At 41.9% G+C, this 20,082-nt stretch overlaps 3 protein-coding genes across 10 annotated transcripts in view; 2 read left to right on the top strand and 1 right to left on the bottom strand.

Annotated features, from left to right (window-relative positions):
- Positions 1-6,927, bottom strand: part of cux1b (cut-like homeobox 1b) — a 62,270-nt gene extending 55,343 nt beyond the window's left edge. For all 6 annotated transcript variants that reach the window (XM_044204105.1, XM_044204106.1, XM_044204100.1 and 3 more), the window contains exon 1: positions 6,771-6,927. In XM_044204105.1, coding sequence (XP_044060040.1) covers positions 6,771-6,833 — 63 coding nt within the window. In that variant the 5' untranslated portion in view covers positions 6,834-6,927. The remainder of the gene's footprint in view (positions 1-6,770) is intronic.
- A 958-nt stretch (positions 6,928-7,885) lies between these two features.
- LOC122879673 (myosin regulatory light chain 2B, cardiac muscle isoform-like) lies at positions 7,886-20,071 on the top strand. 3 transcript variants are annotated; one of them, XM_044204114.1, is made up of 6 exons: positions 7,886-11,171; positions 13,044-13,140; positions 16,793-16,879; positions 17,019-17,094; positions 17,276-17,378; positions 19,937-20,071. In XM_044204114.1, exons 1-6 carry the CDS (start codon positions 11,119-11,121, stop codon positions 19,950-19,952), a joined length of 432 nt encoding a protein of 143 aa, XP_044060049.1. In that variant the 5' UTR covers positions 7,886-11,118; the 3' UTR covers positions 19,953-20,071. The 3 variants fall into 3 exon arrangements, with proteins under 3 accessions (XP_044060049.1, XP_044060050.1, XP_044060048.1); XM_044204115.1 differs by having other exon boundaries at positions 13,047-13,140; positions 17,276-20,025; XM_044204113.1 differs by having other exon boundaries at positions 17,276-20,025.
- LOC122879670 (alpha-(1,3)-fucosyltransferase 4-like) lies at positions 13,068-15,391 on the top strand. The gene has a single exon (XM_044204108.1). The coding sequence runs from the start codon at positions 13,500-13,502 to the stop codon at positions 14,661-14,663; it is 1,164 nt and encodes a 387-aa protein (XP_044060043.1). The 5' UTR covers positions 13,068-13,499; the 3' UTR covers positions 14,664-15,391.
- Positions 20,072-20,082: the final 11 nt, after the last annotated feature.

Raw genomic sequence — 20,082 nt, 5'->3', positions numbered from 1 at the left:
TTCTTATAACACAAGGTAGTGTATGAAATTGCCAAATCCACACACATTAAAACCATCAAACATTTCATCGTCCTATAGCTGTGAGGACGACATGTGAAAGTTTGTCCCATCCTTTATTTAAAAGCTAAATGAGGAGATTTACAAGGGGATTCAAAGACATAAACAATAAACTGCTCGCCTTTGCATTATTCACATGAATTTGAATAATAAACTTCCTGCAGTAGCAAATCACAAACTCCTAGATGTCCTGAATACAAGACAAAAGCAAGTGAAAAGAGGGAGAGTAACAGAAATTAGGAATGAGAACTGATGCTAAAGGTTGAAGGCTGTTCCCATCTGATGTGACTGATGGGTTGAGCTTGAAGGCCGGCTATGGATCTAGCAACTGAAGCCATGACTGACATTGAAAATTACACAGAGTGAGCTATTAGCAGATAGCAAGCCATATCATAATTCAATCCCTACACCATCAAAGTGCACCAATATCATAATTCAATACTAAGAACCATTAGCCTGCAGCACACCAATATCATAATTCAATCCTGAGGCCATCAGCCCATGCCAATATCATAATTCAATACTTGGACCATTAGGACACACCAATAGGCCTATTAGAATTCAATACCTACAGTCAATGATCTAACAGGACACTGATACGGGAGTCATGGGTTGACATGGGATGAGGTCTGCACATAAGGATCCTCAGGCCTTATTTAGCCTAGACTCCTAGATAACAGTGAGATAAACAACACTAAAATTAGGTAGGGCAAGTGGTTCACCAATAGCTTGGCTACACCAGACACTGAAGGCCACAGAGTATTTGCTGCTGGAACAAATTTCGGCAAGCTTATTCTGAGGGACACGTTTGTTGAACAAAATGAAGCGCTGCATTAGCTTCAAACTCAGCAGTGCGCCCAGCCAAACTTGTCAAAAATGTTTCGAACACTGGCCCCCACTGTGTGACCGTCTGCATTTGGTCTAAATTATCACATTTTGGTACCTTGTGGAAATGGGACTCCATTTCGTTTTCTGGTCCATTGCCTCTGTTTATATTTCCATGTTAACATCTTGTTTAACTCCTCAAAATACTGCAAATCTCATCCAGGCTCGGCTTGCTGGGTCATCAGAAATCTGCACCTTAACAACCAATGAAATGGTTTCTAAAAGCTCAGATTTCCACGGCTACTTTAAGTCGATTTTTCATCAAAGTTGTCATTATTCAAAAGTTATTCTCACCACAGATTTCTTAGGTTTCCTCACTTAACTCAAATCTTCATGTAGTGCATGTACAGTGTAAAATGACTCTGGAGAATGGAAAATACAGGCAAGAATGATGTATTACTGAAAAATAAAATAAATGACTAGGATGACAGAAGATTAATCAGTAACTGTTTTGAAAATTGATTAACTGTTTTTCTAGTAAAAATGCCAAACAGTCATTGGTTCCAGTTCCTCAGTTGTGAGGATTTTCTGTGTTTGATATCATTTTAAACTGAATATTTTTCAGTTTTTGACTGTTGGTCAGACAATAAAAGCAATCTGAAGATGTCATCTTGGGCTTTAGGAAATTGTGACAGGCATTTTTACTATTTTCTTAGCTGCAGCCCTAATTTATTACACTGTGCAACACATGTTGTGTATGACAATTATCAATAAAAAAGGATCGATACAGTTTAATTATTTGTAGGTCACATGCCTCTGACGGTATTGACTATTTAATAAAAAGCTGGCATTTAAAATTAGATCACCTTGATGAAGGTGAGATAGCTGAAAACTTGTGGTAGACAAGTAAAAAGATAAGAACAAAAGCAACAAGAAAAGAGTTTGCAAATGGATTGTTTTGTTGCACGTTTGAGACTGGATCTAAGCCCACTGCTGGTCTGTACCTCACTGTGTGTGCATTCTTACTTTACCAGTCAACTATGGACAAGAACAGACATTTTTTCCCTTGGGAATTCAAGATTTTTGTTTACTGAAAACCGTAGGCTTAATATTACAAGATGAACAACAGTATATACAAGATTACATCAGCCTTGAAGGCACTGTTACAAGTGAACGCTTGATTGTTTGTTAAATAAAATGCGCATCATCCTCAATCTTGGAAAAAGTGGAAACAGCCAGTTTATTCCAAAGTGAGCCAAAAGAGAAGTGTCCAGTCACTGAAGCCCAAGCTCTCTCTACTGGAATACAGAGCAGCAGAATAATGGATGCTCCTGTCATGAGATATGGTGAAACTCTATGATGCTGTAGGTGAAAGAGACTCCAAGTGGGTCTGTAAATAATGCCTGCCACTTGAAAATAGGTCTCTGGAAACTGCCCCCTGTGCTCTTGTTGCTAGTTGTTGAGTGGAATTTTTGTCTGTGTAGTTGCATTAAAGTGTTTTAGTATTATGTGGTGGGAAATATGAAAGCAATATAGCAATATCTTTGGGGTGATTATGAGCCACATCAAATATAAAATCCTGTCGCATTGTGATGCACAATAGAAGTTTTTCTGAACATTACCATAACCAAAGAGCTGCAATGTGATATTTTTGTAAGACGAGGACGAGACAAGTTACTGATCCCACCTGGTAAAGAAAAAAAAAGCGTTCTAACAGCACAGTTGACACTTTTGACACATTTTTAAATATTGGCTGTCAAACCCCTAAAAGACATTTTTATTTTCATGAATTCTTGATAAGGATTAACTTACACTGAAACTGTAAGTCTCAGAGTATGTTTCAGAGGAGCAGGAAAGTAGTAGTTGTAAAATAAACTTATAAAGTTAGGTGAAAGCAGTATATATGCTTTAACAGAAGCCATATACAGAAATTTGACATGGGCTGTAGGCCCCTCTATTATATTAGGATGTCCACAATCGGCCTGTGGAGGAATACTGCAACGTAAATTTGAACTGCTTATAATAAGTCTGCTGTTTCAAAGTGTAACAACACATAAATGAAATGCAGCCACATTAAATGTTGTAGTGTTGCAAAATCTAAAATTACAAACTGTGGAAACAAAAACAGATTTATTTTTATCATAAGCAGAGACTTCCACACCTTCAAGTTGTATAAGGAAGCATGTCTGTTTGTCACACATAAAGCCTGCATTAAGAGCTGCTGACTCCATCTGTTTGGTTACCCCTATTTTTAGACTTCTGTTAAGTGCTTTTAATCTTTTGTTCAAACATCAGACGACATTGGTCAAAATATATTTTACCATGCAAGGTAAAAATGTTTAGTTAAATATTCTGATACCAACTTTCACAGAGTAAAATATGTTTACTTTTTGTATTAAAATCAGATAAACAGAGTCTGGTGTAGACACTCGTCAAAGCAGAGGGAGGGTGACGAAACTGAGCCTGAGTGTGACGTGCACTAAATCACTGAAGAGTTGGGGAGTATGGGCCTCCGCTGAGAATTAGCCACTGATAAGGTAGATGAAGAGACAGGGTTTTTTTCAGTTTTCTGAGAGCTGCACATTCCTCTCAGTCGTATGGAGTGAATCGGTCTTAAGGATACATTATAATCTCTTAGAAAGTCGGATGACATAGGCCTGACCAAAGTAGACCGAGGACAGGCCGAAGACCTGACATGCACTCGTCCCTCTCTCTGACTCATGCTTAGTCGCTCACCACCCACCAACACACAGTGAAACCTCAGTCCCAATGCCAGGTTTTGTCACTGGGCAGAGAAGCGGTTGGCTACAGTAAAAGCATGACGTGATGCCCCTTCCTCTATGCTCCCCCAGCCTGTGCAGCAACAGAGGGGTAAAAATATCCCACCAGTGAGTTCAGACAACCAGCTCATAAATTAACACTAAAACTCCTAGAGACAACAGCGGGCCAGTCGCTGAGAGATTTAAACCACTCAGGTTGCCACTGACCACCGCTCTGGGATCAGCTTACAAAACCCCTTTCCTAAATTTACCCATTAGGAGGTGGTGAATAAGAACGAGCTCTCGATCAGTTTTCCTCTAAGTCGTCACTATTTAGCTGTACGCTAACATAGTGAACTATTTTTCAAAATGGCTCTAGGGTGCTTTGTTCCAGGAAATGTTATGAGGTGAGATGTAGACTATTAGGCCTAAATTGGGAATTGTGTATAACGGAGAGGTCTGTTCTTAATTTTCCGAGCTTACACAAAAAAAATATAAAGTATAGGTTTAGGCTGAGCTATTCACTCATATGTTATTAAGGCTTGCCCGTAATGAAGCGCAATCTCTCATCGTTCTCAAGTAGAAACACAATGTTCCAGCAAACTGCTTGACTGGGTCAAAAAAAAAAAAAAAGGAAAAACAACAGGAGAGAAGAGTGATGATCCCCTCTAAAGAAACTCAACTCTGTAATGGACGGACAGGGATTACAGACGTTAAAACCTCCTCCATCTGTAATTCACTGTCACCCTGCCATCATCTCTGAATCACTGATCCATTTTGCAAGTGTGCGAGACCTTGCTAAAAGCATCAATGTGTGTTTGTAGTGGGGGGGGGAGAAAAAAAAGCATGCAGAGAAGACAAGTTAACAGCTCGCTGTGCTGTTTCAAAGCACTCTCTGTCCTGTAACAACCACCTAGCTAGTTTCTCACACGGGGAATGGGACACACTGATCAAATAGGATTTTAATGAACATCAGCAGTTGGAGCCTGAGGAATAGACGTTATGATGGCTTAAAGCTACTGACATCTAGGTTGGGTTGGATTTTCATCATCAAAAGAAAAAAGAAAAAGAAAACATTCCTTTGCTGGTGCCTCTCACGCAGACAAAACAGACCGCGAATCTAAGTGTGCACACTGTCCATTGGATCACAAGGAAGAAGCAAATGAGAAAGCAATTGGCTGACAAGGCCATGTGTAGACCACGATCATATCATACTAACCCAACATTATCAGAAACCGGATGAGAAAAAAAGGTTATTCTGTGAAGGCTTTCCTCTAGGAGCCTCTCAGTGGGAGGGAGAGTAAATAAGATGTCATCAATAATAGACAGTGAATGTTCTTAGCAGTTCTGCACACACACACACACACACACACACGCACGCACGCACGCACGCACGCACGCACAAGCTCCGACTGATTCCTATCCTGCAGACAGGCCTGCCAACCGCCAGGCTTTTTGCACACGCTCAGATTCACTGTCCTGACTAATCGCTTGTGATAGGGGCCTTTGCCATAATTACCCAGGGCCTTATCACAAACTTATGCGATGCATTTTTCATGTCCTGGCTGCTGGCAGTGCCTTCACTGTCCGTGCTGGCAGTCAGTCTATGAAAAAGACTGATCTCAGACAAATTCACACACAGACCAGTTCTAACAGGGCAAAATGGGTGAAAGCAGGGTGAAGGGCCAGGAAAGAGAGGGGGAAAAAAATTGTAAAAGGAGGGGAGGGGGAGGTGAGGGAGAGATTTGGGTGGGGGGCAGGAAGAGGGTGGGAGATAGATAGTGAGGAAAAGAAAAGAGAAAGCAGTCTCAAATATTTTACATAATGCATGAACAAGGGGGCACGAGTAGGAGGACCAAACAGGATCAAATAAATAGGAGAAGTGAAGCCTTGATGATGTGGCATAAGTGCGACACAAAGCCCGCTGGGAAGACTTGTTCACTGTCCTTTTGTCTACCCAGTCATAGGGGCATCATGACCTAAATAAAAGTTTAAATCCCAAGCCTGTGCAATTGGCAAAATAATGTATGAACAATACGGCTAGCCTACATAATGCAATCTTATGTTAATGACGACGGCGACTGGGCAACTAATACTCATAAACTGTGATTTGAAATTCAGCAATGCACGTTAAATGCCACGGGAAAACACAACAGTGCCATTGTCTACATGTCTTGTGATAGGTCAAACACGCTCTAATATACACAGGCTATATTCACACACTGAATAGGCCCAATATTTTCCCCATATCCTTGACTGTGCCGTGGATCTCCTCCGTGCACGCCGAGATTAGTGGCGTGCATGAGGCTGGGACATTTCTGGAGTTCATCACAATCAACAAGGTCACGATCTTTCATATTTCTACTACCATTTAATTTAATTGCGTCGCGTCAACAAACACTGTCCCGTCCCGTCCACTTTCACAGACGTGGCAATGTCTGTAAAAACCTCACTGTGTATAATTGCCGTCAGGGGAAACCGAGTAGAAAAAAAAAGAAGAAAAAAAAAACACGACCGAGTTGATCAACCATAATCACGGAGACGACTTCAATATAAACTGCTTCTAAAATCGTTAGCCGATAAGGTTGCTAATGTTTTCATCCGCGTTCAAATAAACTTACCAATTTGACAGCTAAAAGCAGAAAAAACACACAAGCAAAGCGGTGTTGTGTGTCTGAGCTGCCCGTCTCAACCGTTGGTGTCACCACAGCGCCACCGTATAATGAGTCGCACTTATTTTTCCCCCAAATTATCCAACCTTACAGCGGCTAAAGCGTCGGGCTAACTACGGCTACTCGCTCCAGTAAAAGTTGAACAACACGCAATAAAGATAGCTAACCGAAAGCTTTCCGCCAAAGCCCTGCCGTTTTGTTTTTATGTCGGCGCATCCCCGCGGCGTCGCCCCGGCTTGCCCGGTTGCAGTGTCCGATCGATGTTGAATTGAACAAAGAGGATCAATTTCTGATCAGCGAGAGAGCCACTTTCATCAATGTGAGGAAGAGGTCTTGAATTCTCTTCCGAAACACCTACGAGACGGACGCCGAAAAAACACAAAACACAGCGGCCGAAAGACACAAGACAGCCGAAACAGAATAGAGGGTAGACGATTTAAAGAGAGGTTGAACTGACCTGTAGTTGTTGTAAGTCAAAGCGCTTCCAATATTGAAACATCGATCCTGCATTGGCCGCCATCTTGAGACATATTGAGACAGGAATGAGATGCTGATAGAGAGCGCGGGGGTTGGAGTTCAGTGGAGAGGAGCGGGCGGCCGGAACACCCGGACCGGATCACTTCCACGACTCACCCCGGTAACAGCTGCTGTACGGAACGGAGCCAGCGTACGGGAGTGTTGCCTTAATAACGCCATTATAATTGCTTAAATAGCTTTTTATCAACATTCAGATATTACAGGTAAATAACCGAGCTGGCATTAAATTACTCTTCATTTTATTACATTGGAATACACGAAACTGTGAGCGCCAGATGAGTCCACGTTTGATGTTGTAGTTTGTGTGGTCATTATGTATTATGGAGAGCAAAGATCATACAAAAATAATGCCAGGAGGCTTGGAAGCCATATCTAAAAAGAGGAGAGAAAAAAATACCACCAGGGGAGCACTCAGGACCAATGTTTCCTCTGAGCTCTGTGGGACTGTGCAAGAAGATAATTCAGGCCAACATCTAATAATTTATTACATCAATAATGACTGCTCCTCCAAAATCAGCATGACTAAACAGCAATTAGAAATAAAAAATTGATTGGTAAGAAGTAATATGTTTCCATGCACCTACTTGGGTTTTGTCAAAGGCTCAGACTGATGCTCATTTGTGAAACAAATTTACACCACTCACTTTTCTGTAACAACTGCATACATTCAAACAAAACTTACATTTAATTTATGAATAGCCTACTATATCCTTTTTGCTTTTTAGTTGTTTTTTTTTAAGTGATCCCAGTGAAAAGCTTTTGTTTTGTTCCATTATGGACCTGTATGAAGGACAATTGCAAAAAAATATGCTAAATATAAATTGAAACCAAATCTAATTAATTAGGACTGCTGAAAATAGAATCCAGGCTAAAAGTGCATGTCTGAATTGTTTAAACAAAACATTCAACTCCATTCAATTACACAAATTAACCACAATAATTTGAGTATCAAGATACATTTTATTTTATTTTATTATGTATTATAACGGTGGATCTAGTGTACAAACTCAGCATATGCAACAAAGCAGGGTTGCTGAGGAGCTGCTGAACTTGGCCATTTAAGAGTGGGTAAAAGATGGAGTGGATTTACACTTGGCACAAGGTATTTCCAAGTTCATGATTGTCTCAATTTACAATAAATATGAACAAGAAAGTAAGCCTGCTATTCTCGTTTAAGGCATCCTTTTGCTACACAGATATTAATCAGATTAGTTATTCAAATAAGATTGTGCTGCAGCAGGGCAGCCCAGTGGTTAGTGTCAGGGTGCATACATCTCTGTTGTTGAAGTGACCTTGAGCAACACACTGAACCCTGGCTTCTCCTGAGGCGTTTCTCCTGCTGACCATGCCCTCTGACCCCCTCAGCTTGTGGATATGCAAAGAATTTCTAATTACTACTGTATGCATGGAGTGCCCTAAATTCCTGTGTCAAACTGTGCTGCCTTGTGCACCTTAAAACACATCACGCCTCAGCTTCAGCCTCCTGTCGCTCTGCACACCAAACCGGAGCCGAGCTGCTCAGGTTTATCAGGGTAACACATCTGTTCTACACATCGTTTTCATTTTTAGCTTTTTGTGGGTTCCCAAATTTGACTTGTCGAGTGTGTTGCGAGGCCTGGCTGTGTGGAAAATCCAAACACACATTCACACTTTTTTTTTTCTTGAATGCGCAGAGCCTGCATTCTTCCTATCAGCTCAGCCTTTAACAAAAACGATTTTATAGCTTTATTTTTTTTTCTCTCCAATCATTTTAATTTCTTTACAGCCATTGCACTTTAATTGCATTCACTGAAAATAACACAAGAATTTTCCATAGCTAATAATGCCTCTTTCTTCTCTTTGCACTTGTGTGGATACAAAGGTCATTTTTGTGCTTTGAAATAGTTCAACTTTCAGGTCATTTCTTGGTTTGATTTGTGTCTCCCTCCTTCTACAGTATGAATGGTGCACAGTGCTCCACTGATATGTAGCCTCAATAGCTTTGCCTTATTTTATACTTCATTTATAGACATACATTGAATTCAAGTCTGGCTTTAGTTTGCCCATGACACATTACATGCTTTTAATCAAATGTACTGAATAGACTTGGGATTCAGTTAATAACAAATAGGAACAGCTGCTTTAAAAGAATTAAAAAAGACATGATAGCAGCATGATTAGCGTTACTGTCAGTGTCAATTACGAATTATTTCTTTATCACGATTGCCTTTTTTTATACGAGCTACTGGCCTGCACTGTGAGATAGATCATGAATACTTTTTAGACAAAATACTGCATATGAACTGATGAATCCTTGGTTTAATCCTCTCATTTCTTCCCTTTCCTCCATGTTAATCAGTGTTTCCTTGGCTTGGCCTGCATGCCTTGTGATGCTACCTATCATTAAGCCAAACCAGAAATACAGGTCTGAGATAATCTGTACTGGCTCAGTAGCTTTGCAGTGTGTCCATTATGCTGCTTGTATAGTTCTCTCTTACTCTCACACAAAGAAAACACATAACTAAAAGGAACATGATATATTTTTATGCCATTGATATTACTATGAAAAGGAAACAGTATTTTATAATCAATAATAACATCTGAAAATTTATTCAGAAATGTTTTATGATCATTAACTATGTTGGCTTTTTACTTTGGACATTAAGTAACACATTCAATGTTTCAAATACTATAAGGTGATACTTTGTTTATTAGTTATGTTATTTATTGTGTTATGCACATACAAGTGCCCAGCCAACAAGACACCAAAAATACTGTTTTTGTGACAAACATTTGTCAGACATGAACATAACTTCTTCCATACAGCATTACATTGCAAACAAATAAAATCTGCCCCCCGAAAAATATTCCCTTCCTAAAAACAGCTGTTTTTTTAGAATCATAAATCCAAAAGAAATCATCATGAATGAAGGACATTTTAATTTAAAAAAAAATGCAGCCCTTAAATCCCCACACAATGAACAATAAAACATGAAATGGACTTCATCTTTGATCTCACCTAAAACACATAACAAACAAAACATTTTCTCTTCGGAGAGACAGTTAAACCTGTCTGTTTCTATAATGTACTGGTAAATGACCTGAGCATAACTGCACACAGAGATCTTTGACGTTTAGTTAAAGCCTGCCTCACATAAGGCTCTACTAATGAATTCCTGCAATTTTTGTACATAGTCCCTCCATGTTCTAATGCAAAACTGTATTCAGTAAAGTAAGAATTTAATTCTGTAAAATTATCTACATGCAAACTTTGTCGTGAACATTACAAATCAGTTGACTTTGTACTGCCAGGCGCTCCTCTCAAACTCTCTGAATTTCAGCCCACAGTATCTCCATAAGGATTTGAGTGTAGCTTCACTAGGCTCTGGATTACTTTGAAGCAGTAGGGGGTACACAGTGTAAGTCGGAGCAAGTAAGAGTCTGAATTATCAATCCACACTACAAATTATCATGTTCCTGCTACAGAGGCTTGTGCACGTGTGGCATGGGGGGTTTATTTTTTCTCCTCACTTGTCTTTTTATTACACTGTATGGTAAAATTAGAGGAGGAAAAAAACCCAACGTAAATTGTTCTTGACAAAGACAGCAGAAGGAACATGCCCACAGATTTAGCCTCTAAAAAGCCTCATCAGTTCATGTACATTTGGTTAAAGTTTAAATATAGAGAAATAAACACACATTCTTTGTGTCAGTGCCATTATACAACTAGATCTTATACCCCGACAGAGCTACAGGGTATAAAATAAAACAGCCTTTCTGTCCTTTAGCTTTCCCACTTTTCCCTGTTTGTGTCCCTTTTCCTCCTGCTCATTGACTCTGCCTGCAAGGTGCTTTTAGCGGGCCTTGTGTGGCCGGGTTAGAGATGGATGTGTGGCCCTTGGGAGCCGCAGGCAGAGAGCAACACTGATCATGTCAGACAGGCTGGGGAGGCTGCATAAGATCATCATCACCCAGTAGTGGAGTGAATCGCCGCAGTGGCACTTTCACACAACCTCTGACCTCCGGGGTAACCTCTGAGGTCATGATCAAGGTCAGGGGTCAGCGAGGGCCTCTGTGATCAGGCAGCTCGCAGGCCCCTACTGCCGCTTCCTCCTCTTTTTCTCTCTACGTTCTCTCCCTCCATTTTTGTCTTGCTCTTTCCTTTCTCTTTCCCTCGTCTTCTATCTGTTTCTCTATCGCTCACACTCTCTTTCACTGGCCGGGACCAATTGAGACATCCCATCCCCTGGGAGTGCAAAAGGGAAAGCAAGAGAAAATCAATAGGGGAGATGAGTGAAGACCTGGGGGTCCCATCAAAAACTGAATGCTTCTGTCTGTGCTGGTATGACTCACACACACACACACACACACACACACACACACACACACACACACACACACACACACACAGGTATTACTTCTGACAAACAGGAAGGTAGCAGTAAACATGGGCTTGGGAAAAGATGCGTAAAGTCTGCAAAATGTGGGTTTTTGTGTATTTCACCTATAATAACACTAATAAGTGCAGTTTCATCACCTAATCCTTATAAAATGGCCGACATTGTTCATATAAAACGACCTGAGAAGCCCGTGTGTCAGTTTTTCTGTCCTCCTGCCTGTGTACATGCATGTACACATGTGGCCAGCTGCTGCAGTGATGTTTGAACAGAGAAAGACGCGATATTGATCCCTCCGTGGAGATTCAAGGTCTGCAACAGCAAATGAAAGAGAATGATGACAAAAAAGTTATTTTCTAGCAAGAGAGAAGAGGAAAAAATGAAGCAAACATAAATGCCAAGCTTTAGTGTATCACCCTGGCTGTAATTTGAGCTGAACAAAATGTCCCCATATCACCAATCAGTGCAACTATAATTATAGCACATTTCCAGCAACATTTGCATGGTTTAGTGCTGCCTAAAAACGGATTAAAATAAACAAAATTTAACTGAAAGAAGACAAAGAAAACTCATTCCTATGTGTCATTTCCTGACCTCAGCCACCTCTGCAATTTTCTGAGGAAAGACATACATGTGTTTATGATGTTGAGCCTCACCGCGTATCCATAACTTATGAGTTTGCTGTGCTTCTTCCCAACATAAGATAACCCCGGGCAGGACATTAAATGATCGGCTGAAAATAGAACTGTTCAGATGAAAGGGAGGATAAATAATGCAGAAAGAATACAAAACCTCTTATGGGGATAACTAGTCACACACACATGCACGCACACAAACACACAAAAATATTCCTTTTTTTTTCTCTTTTGCTCCATGGTGAAGAAAAGTGAATGGATGTAACAGGAAGGAGGAGGACCCAGTGGAGACACACATGCTTCTTGCTTCATCTCCTCCCACTCCTCCTTGTCTGCCATTTTTTCCACTCACACTCAGACTTCATGACATACTCTGTGTCTGTGGGGAGGAATAATGTTGTCCCAGTCACGCCGTGTTTTTCCTGCCCACCAGAGATCAGACACAACACACAGTGCAGGAGTCCCAACCCTGCCGCTTCATCATTTTTTCATGAGTTTTGATCAGAATGCGTTCACATAACGACGACCTGGACAGCTGATCCTTTTACACAGAGAGTAATGTGTCACTCTGTGAGGGCTTGTGGGTTGTTGTTTTTTTTAATTCCTGTATTTGTTTAGGTTAGATCACATTAAAACTATGAGTCATTTATTAAGAGTTCTGGTTAGAGGGTGTTGCAATGCTGGGTCATATCTAATAAATAAAACATTCAAGACAAACCTTTTCAAAGCCTTGCTGCTGACTGCTTAATTTCCAGCTGAAATGTTTATTCATTGGCCAAATTAAACATGCATGTTTGGAGAAAAATCCCAATGTCACTACACTTCACAGGACAGCTTTGTGCTTGTGTGGGGAGACACCTAGTGGTGGATGACATGTGTAGCCTTTATATAGGTATAAATAGACGTTTGAGGGTCCTCTTACATGGTTTATTGGCTTGACAAGTACAAACACTTTTCATTAGGCAACCCGTAAAATCTAAGGGATTGTTTGCTAATTAAGGAGTTTAATGGCTAGCACTCAGTATTGGCAATTCTCCAAACCCCACAGGCTTCTGATTTGGCCCCTGGCCCTCCATCCTAAAAGAATATGCTTTCATACAAACAGAGTCATTTACAAGCTAAATGAAAAATATGCTAGTTCTTTAAAAAAAACTAAAAAAAAAACTCTGCTTATGCCATCAGCAGGACACCGCGCCCTGGGCCAAGGTGTTTACACAACCTAAACGTGCCTGGGAGGCCGACCGGCAGGCAGCAGGCCTCACAAAAGCTCCATTCAAAGGTAACACGAACCCAGACCAACACTGCCACGTCAAAATGTTTGAGCACAGGCCTACACTGGTGCAAATGTTTTTTACTCTGTTTGGACCAAGAAGACAGAGTGATATTAGCAACACCGTTGTGGAAGACTGGACAGGTTGAACTGGACGAACTGTTATCGGCACTCCTTATCACACCTAAAACGAAAGTAACTATTAAAGTAGGACATTAAGGTGTGCCAGCAGATTGAACTCATGGGCTGATTTTTGTCATCTAGTTTTCCTGAAAAAGTTTCTGTATGAGTGAAGTGGACAAACGGAGCAAAAGGATGCAATAGGAGGTTTTTGAACTTTGGGGGAAAGTGCAGCGTGAAGGGCGTCGATGGGAGTTTGGGCTAATTGGAGAGTAGCGGGCCGCTCAACAATCACAGCTCACAGAGCAGACAGGCGCTCGGGTTTGTCCCAGCAGGAGAAATGTGTCAAAATAACCTATTCCTCTGTGTGCGCGGTTACTGTCGTTTTTTTGTTATGGCTGGGAGTCCGCCTACTCTACCTACCGGACCCGTTCACGCTGGAACCGTACTTCTCTGAGGAGAACAGCGCGGTGACAGTCCTGATATGGACGCATCCCTTCGGTCGGTACCGCAAACTTCCGGACTGCTTTGCGCTCTATCAGATCGGCGGGTGCACGCTCACCGACGATGGGCGCTCGTACCCGGAAGCTGACGCTGTGATCATTCACCACCGGGATGTTGCCACCGGCACCGTTGACCTGCCACCTGAACCGCGGCCACGTGCGCAAAAGTGGATATGGATGAACTACGAGTCCCCCGCGCACACGTCCAGACTTTGGCGTTTTGAGGATGTTTTCAACCTCACACTGACCTACCGGACAGATTCTGATATTTTCTTGCCGTACGGGTATCTGGTCCCCCGTGAACGCATAACCAAGGGTCTCCAGAACCGCTTTGCGCACCCGCTCCGCGCACCCTCGCGCTCACACCTCGTCCGGCCCCGCCTCTTGGCCTGGGTCATCAGCAACTGGTCGGAGTCCCATGCCCGCGTGGCCTTCTACTACCAGCTCCGCCGGCACATCCAGGTGGATGTGTTCGGGCGCGCGGGCCGGCCGTTACCGAAGGACAGCGGCGGCAGCGTGGTGCGGCTGGTCAGACGGTACCAATTTTACCTGGCGCTGGAGAACTCACAGCACACCGACTACATCACGGAGAAGCTGTGGAACGCGGTGCGAGCCGGTGCCGTCCCGGTGGTCCTGGGTCCGTCCAGGCAGAACTATGAGCGCTTCCTGCCCCCCGAGGCCTTCATCCACGTGGACGACTTCCCCACAGTGCGAGGGCTGGCCCGGTACCTGCTGGTGCTGAGGCGCAACCCGGCCCTGCTGAGGCGGCACCTGGACTGGAGAGGGAGCTACAGCTTGCACCAGCCCACCTTCTGGGCTGAACACTACTGCACGGCCTGCAGGGCAGTGAGGAGGACCAGAGGCGGGACTGATGTGGTCAAAGACTTGACACGCTGGTTTCACTCGTGAAAAACAGCAGTATCACCTCCAGCACCTGACTGAGCTGATGGCAAAGCTGAGCGATCATTTGTAACTACACCTTCTGTGACAGCGAGACTCACTGTCCCCCATCAGTGTCAAAGTTTCTAACAGAAATCTATTCATCATCAACAATAATTGTTTGATCATTGTATTTAATTTATATGACTTAATTAACTTATGTGATTGTTCATTACTTTTGACTTTTTGTTTGAGTGAATCTGTTCTATTGTCTGTTTGATGACTATTTACACCCTCAGAGTAAAGACATTTGTACACAGTTTCCTATGAACTCTCATCTCATGATGTTTTTGTATGTTGTATTACAAATTATACTTTGTATTTTCTGTAGACCCAAGTTGGTTTTGTTTGTACTATATGGCCCAAAATCACACATTTACCTCAGAGGGCTTAACACTCACATACAGTAGACACCCTCTGTCCTTAGACCCTGTTTTGAAAAGCTTACTGTTATCATTTTCTCTTTTACGTGGTTTAATGTGTTTTGAGGCAGCCACTGGTTTCAGCTGATTGCATTACAAGAAGAAAATCCGCTTGCAGAGACAAGACTTGCTTGAGATGATTCATTGAAGTAAACAGTGTTTCTAGGCCAACATTTATTGTCAAATATGTCAGAATCCTCCCTTTCAACTTACGTATCATGCAACATTAGTTGTAAGTTGCTACAAATAATAAAGGTGATAAAATGTTAACTGTAATACATTATCTCATGCAAGTGTCACATCTTTGCCAGGTGACTTTTATACAGTGCTGAAATGGAAATCAGGGTCTGAAGGGTAGAATTTAACACAATGTTTAAAGTGGTCATTTGGTGATATCAAGAAAATGATTTTGGATAGATGGTTTAAACATCAGAGGGAGTTTGTGACTGTGTAACCTGTTGTGTGTGTGTGTGTGTGTGTGTGTGTGTGTGTGTGTGTGTGTGTGTGTGTGTGTTTGATTCAGGGAGGCAACACTGACACCATCTCCAGAAAGTACATGAACACCTGCCTGTTTGTTGATGCTAGTGCAGGCCACACGTCCCTAAAATAGAGCCCTTGCTTTGTGTCTGCACATTATTAACTGGTTGATTGTAACACTGTTCCCACTCAGAGGCGTAACTGAATGAACTTAAAAGACCACAAACTTTGTCTTTTAAATGCTTTTCATACCTCTGGCATGACTTGTTAAGAGAGCGAGACAGCTGTACTAACACACACATCCTCTAGTGTTTCATTAAGTTTACACAGCCATGCTGATTTTGCTCATGTTTTTACTCTGCTTTATATATTGTAGAGCTTAGGCTTTAGCAATAAGGCAGAAAAAAACTTGAAAATGAGAGAAGGAAGGAGGAGGTGAGCATGTTTGCCTGTTTTAGAAAAAAGCTTCAGGAGTCATTTGATAGAAATCAGAAGCTGTGATGTGGATCATTCAAATTTACACCTCTGTGTTAGTGTCCTGACACAGAATTAACACTTTGCGCTGTCAAAGGAGACATTTCCTGCAGGCACAGGGGCAGCGAGTAATGTTGCGCCCTATAATGAGCTGATGCCTCAACAGCTGTTAAAACCACTGGGGTCTATCAGCAATAATGCTTTCAGACGGCCAGAACAACCAGACCCCTCATTCCTGTATTAATCCCATTCATGTAATGTACATGAGGGAATTATTAACACGTCCAGTTACTGTGAGTAAAATCACATTCGCTCTTTCAAATATAGATCCACTACATGTCCTGAAGCTTGTTTGGACATAGTCAAAGTATCCTCCAAAAGGCACGCCATACCCTGAAGCGTGTACAGCATGGTCTCTATTGACCTGACAGAACTGGTGCTGGACAGTTGATCTAGTAGTATATAAAGGAAGGACAATCTGGTCACAAAGAAGACACACAATGGTAAGATGCTGTACAGGATGTCTAGCATGTTTATTGCACTCACTAATGTGCAAATATTATGCTGCTTTGATTTAAAAAAACAGAAATATAATCAGCTACATGACCGAGATGTCAAGTTTTTGGGTGTTTCTGCTGACTGAGGCTGCTTCCCACCTCAGTTGGTCTGACTAAAGGGAACCGCCATGGACCTCCTCTCTCATCAGACAAGTCTCTTCTGTTACAGGCACCCAAAAAGGCCAAGATGAAGTTGGCAGGAGGCTCCAACATCATCGCTATGTTTGAGCAGAACCAGATCCAGGAGTTCAAACAGGTTCGTGGACAGATGCTGTGGTGAAACTGTGTGTGCGTGTGTACAGTACATGTGGGCTCATGTAGGACTCTCTCTTGCTACAGTATGTGGAGCTGTACTGCCTCCTCTGGTAACCTGTGTAACTGTCCTCTGCTTGCAGGAGTTCACACTCATGGACCAGAACAGAGATGGTTTCATTGATAAGAGCGACCTGAGGGACATCTTTGCTCATTTGGGTAAGTATTTATTAACTATTATTAGTCTTAAAGGCACAGATTTGGAAAGCAGTATTGGGATTTTGCTACTACTTTGATACTATAAATTTCATCTTACAGATATCTTACAATAACTGTTTCACTGATGCATTTTTCCTACATCGATCACATAAGTTAACAAGTATGATGTGTTTGATGGCAGGTCGGCTTTACGTTGGTAATGATGAGCTCGATGAGATGATGAAGGAGCGTTCAGGACTCAACTTCACTTTATTCCTAAACATGTTCGGAGAAAACCCTCAAAGGTCAGTCAGCATTTTATAGTCTTTATTTTCAAATTCAGAGTTTCAGTGTTTTTTCTTTTCTTTTACGTTCCAGAAATACTTAATACTGAAATTTGATTTCTGTTTTTGAGAAATGTGTATATTTGCAATTTTATTTAATCTATTATCAGTTTTGTATTTAGATTTTTCATGTGTGCATTGCTGAAAATTAAGTCACATGTACACACACAGATAATAATCACACATTCACAGTATCTAATTTAAGTAGTTGGGGTTTTTCTCCTATACTACACTACAACTGCAACATGGCTTTGACTGGGATCCCTAATCTAAAATTAATATTTAAATATTTGTTTATACTTTGGTTTGTGTTATTGTTTTAAGTGAACTTGATCATTTATTCATGCATAATTTCAGTCAAGGCTTTAAGTTTTGCTTTTATTGTCTCCCAAAGGTAAAACTTGTCTTGAACTATGAAGGAATTTCTGCATAAAAAAACATGAATGAACTAGATTTTCTTATCAACTAATCTTGGTGTAGTCCTTATTTCATACTCAGCATCAAAATATAAAATTTTAGCATTTGCCACAAAAACAATACTAAGAAAAGCCAGAAAAGAAAAGCCAATACTGAAGTATCATATGAAACTGAGAGAGTGTGCATCATGTCTGCGCAGATGAACAGTTGTTACTCGCAGCTTTACCTGTGTTTTGTCGGGAACTGACCCAGAGGAGATGATTCTCAATGCCTTCAAGGTATTTGACCCGGAAGGAACAGGAGTCCTCAGGGGCGCGGAGTGAGTGTGTGATTTTCTTCACCGTTCTGCACAGACACAGAAATCACTCTGTGGCTTGTGATGCCTCTCACAGGAATTCATCACTCGGATAACTATGAATTAGTTTGTACAGTACAAAAACGTAAATCATTAACAAAGTTCCCGCATGCAGACAATGCATATCTTGTTCCGTGAAATACAGATGACAGTTCATTCAAAGTCAAAGAGATGGAAACAGTAATTCTTCCTCTCCTGCAGGATGAAATATCACCTCGCGTCACAGGTTGACAAGTTTACAGAGGATGAGGTGAGTTGTTGCTTGGCAACAAGGTGAAATACTGGACGTATCAATATGAGATATGTGATTCAAAGGTACGGGCGGTGGCAATGCCGTTGAACAATTTGAAGGTGAGCGTTGATGAATACCCAGAATCTGAGGCAATTTAATTTGATTTAAACCCCTTAACTACCAGCTACAGCTTATTACAAAGATCCCTCTCAGCTCTCTTCCAGACCCCCTCTTCAGTAACACTGCTACTCATAACCTTCATGGCCCCTGGCTAGAGACACAGTAATCTCATTTGTACAGCAACAGATGTTTCTCTTAAAAACATCCGTTGACTGGGGAGTGAAAAGTCTGCCTCTCATTCTCTCCAGGGATCAAAGAGACTGGTCTAATCGCTATGAAATCTGTCACATTTGTACTGGTTTGAAGAGACATATTGACTTACAGTACGCTTACTATGTTGTGAAACGTAAACGCTCTCCTTCTCCGTCCCTCTCACGAAGCCGACACATATTTCATGAGGAAGCTTTCGTGCTCTGTACATCAAAAGGCCGCACAGAGGAGGGGAAAAGAGAGAGAGGAAAATACATATGAAACAACAAAACCCCCAAGACAAATAAACAGCACAGCGTTCCCATGGCAGCACGGTGCAGTAATCTGACGGCTGGTTTCCCATGGCTGTGTCTCACTGCCCCATAGACCTCCACTCTGTCTCACTGATGGCTCCTGTGATTGCAATCATCCATCTTACTGTCAAAGGCAAAAAAGGGGAAGAAAGGGGAAATCACACACACCATCTCTCTCTCTCGCTCCCTTGTGTCCAGCAAACAAGCCACCCTACTGTGAGCAGAGCCGACACATGGACCACAGGCCCTCTGCTTAGGGTGTGTGTGTGTGTCCATGCTTATATGATCTACAGAGAAAACATGTGTGGGTGTGCATCTTTGGTTGTCTGTGCCTGCCCATTATACTGCATGATCAGTCACTGGAGTGTACACGGGGGAGCGGTGGACATGTCTGATCTTGCAGCTGATCAAAAGCACCAGAGACTTGTTCCCTTGTGGCCGTTGCAAGCGGGCCTCATATCAACATGTCTCTGTTCAGTAGACAGGAAAAACAAGAGGAGAGAAACAGGCAGAGGAGGGGGAGGAGGGGAGGGGTACATCAGGAGAAAGACAGAAACAGGCAGGCAAAGCACAGATGAAAGGGTGCATAAAGAGGCCAGAGTGGAATATATGACAATGATACATAACCGCACTTATCTCCCTGTTCTGATGAGCTATTTTAATGGCAAAAGCCACCTCTGTATTTGTCTGTAGATGTAATAGCAGGTGTGATCCTTTTCTGCAAACCTGACAGTGCTCCTCATCATAAAAGCTGTGGATTTAAAAAAAAAAGAAAAAGTGCAATAAACCCTTTACCTCTTTGCTTAAAGGTAATTCAGATGTTTACAAACTTCCATCTGTAAGTCGCCAGTAACCTTGACTACAAGAACGTGTGTTATTTGATCACCCACAGAGAGGACAAAGAGTAGTAGTAAGAGGAGGGGAAGAAACAGAAGGATGAAAAGAAGAGGAAGAAGAGGAGCAGCAGCAAAGCTTCTGTCTGTAAATAGTCTCTATGTTGTGGTGTGCAGCATGTGTTAATGTAATTATGTGCAATAA

Source organism: Siniperca chuatsi, linkage group LG7 (assembly GCF_020085105.1).
Source record: "Siniperca chuatsi isolate FFG_IHB_CAS linkage group LG7, ASM2008510v1, whole genome shotgun sequence".
NCBI classification, from domain to species: Eukaryota; Metazoa; Chordata; class Actinopteri; order Centrarchiformes; family Sinipercidae; genus Siniperca; species Siniperca chuatsi.
The sequence above is the reverse complement of the archived record's forward strand: the minus strand, read 5'-3'. Positions and strand labels throughout refer to the sequence as shown.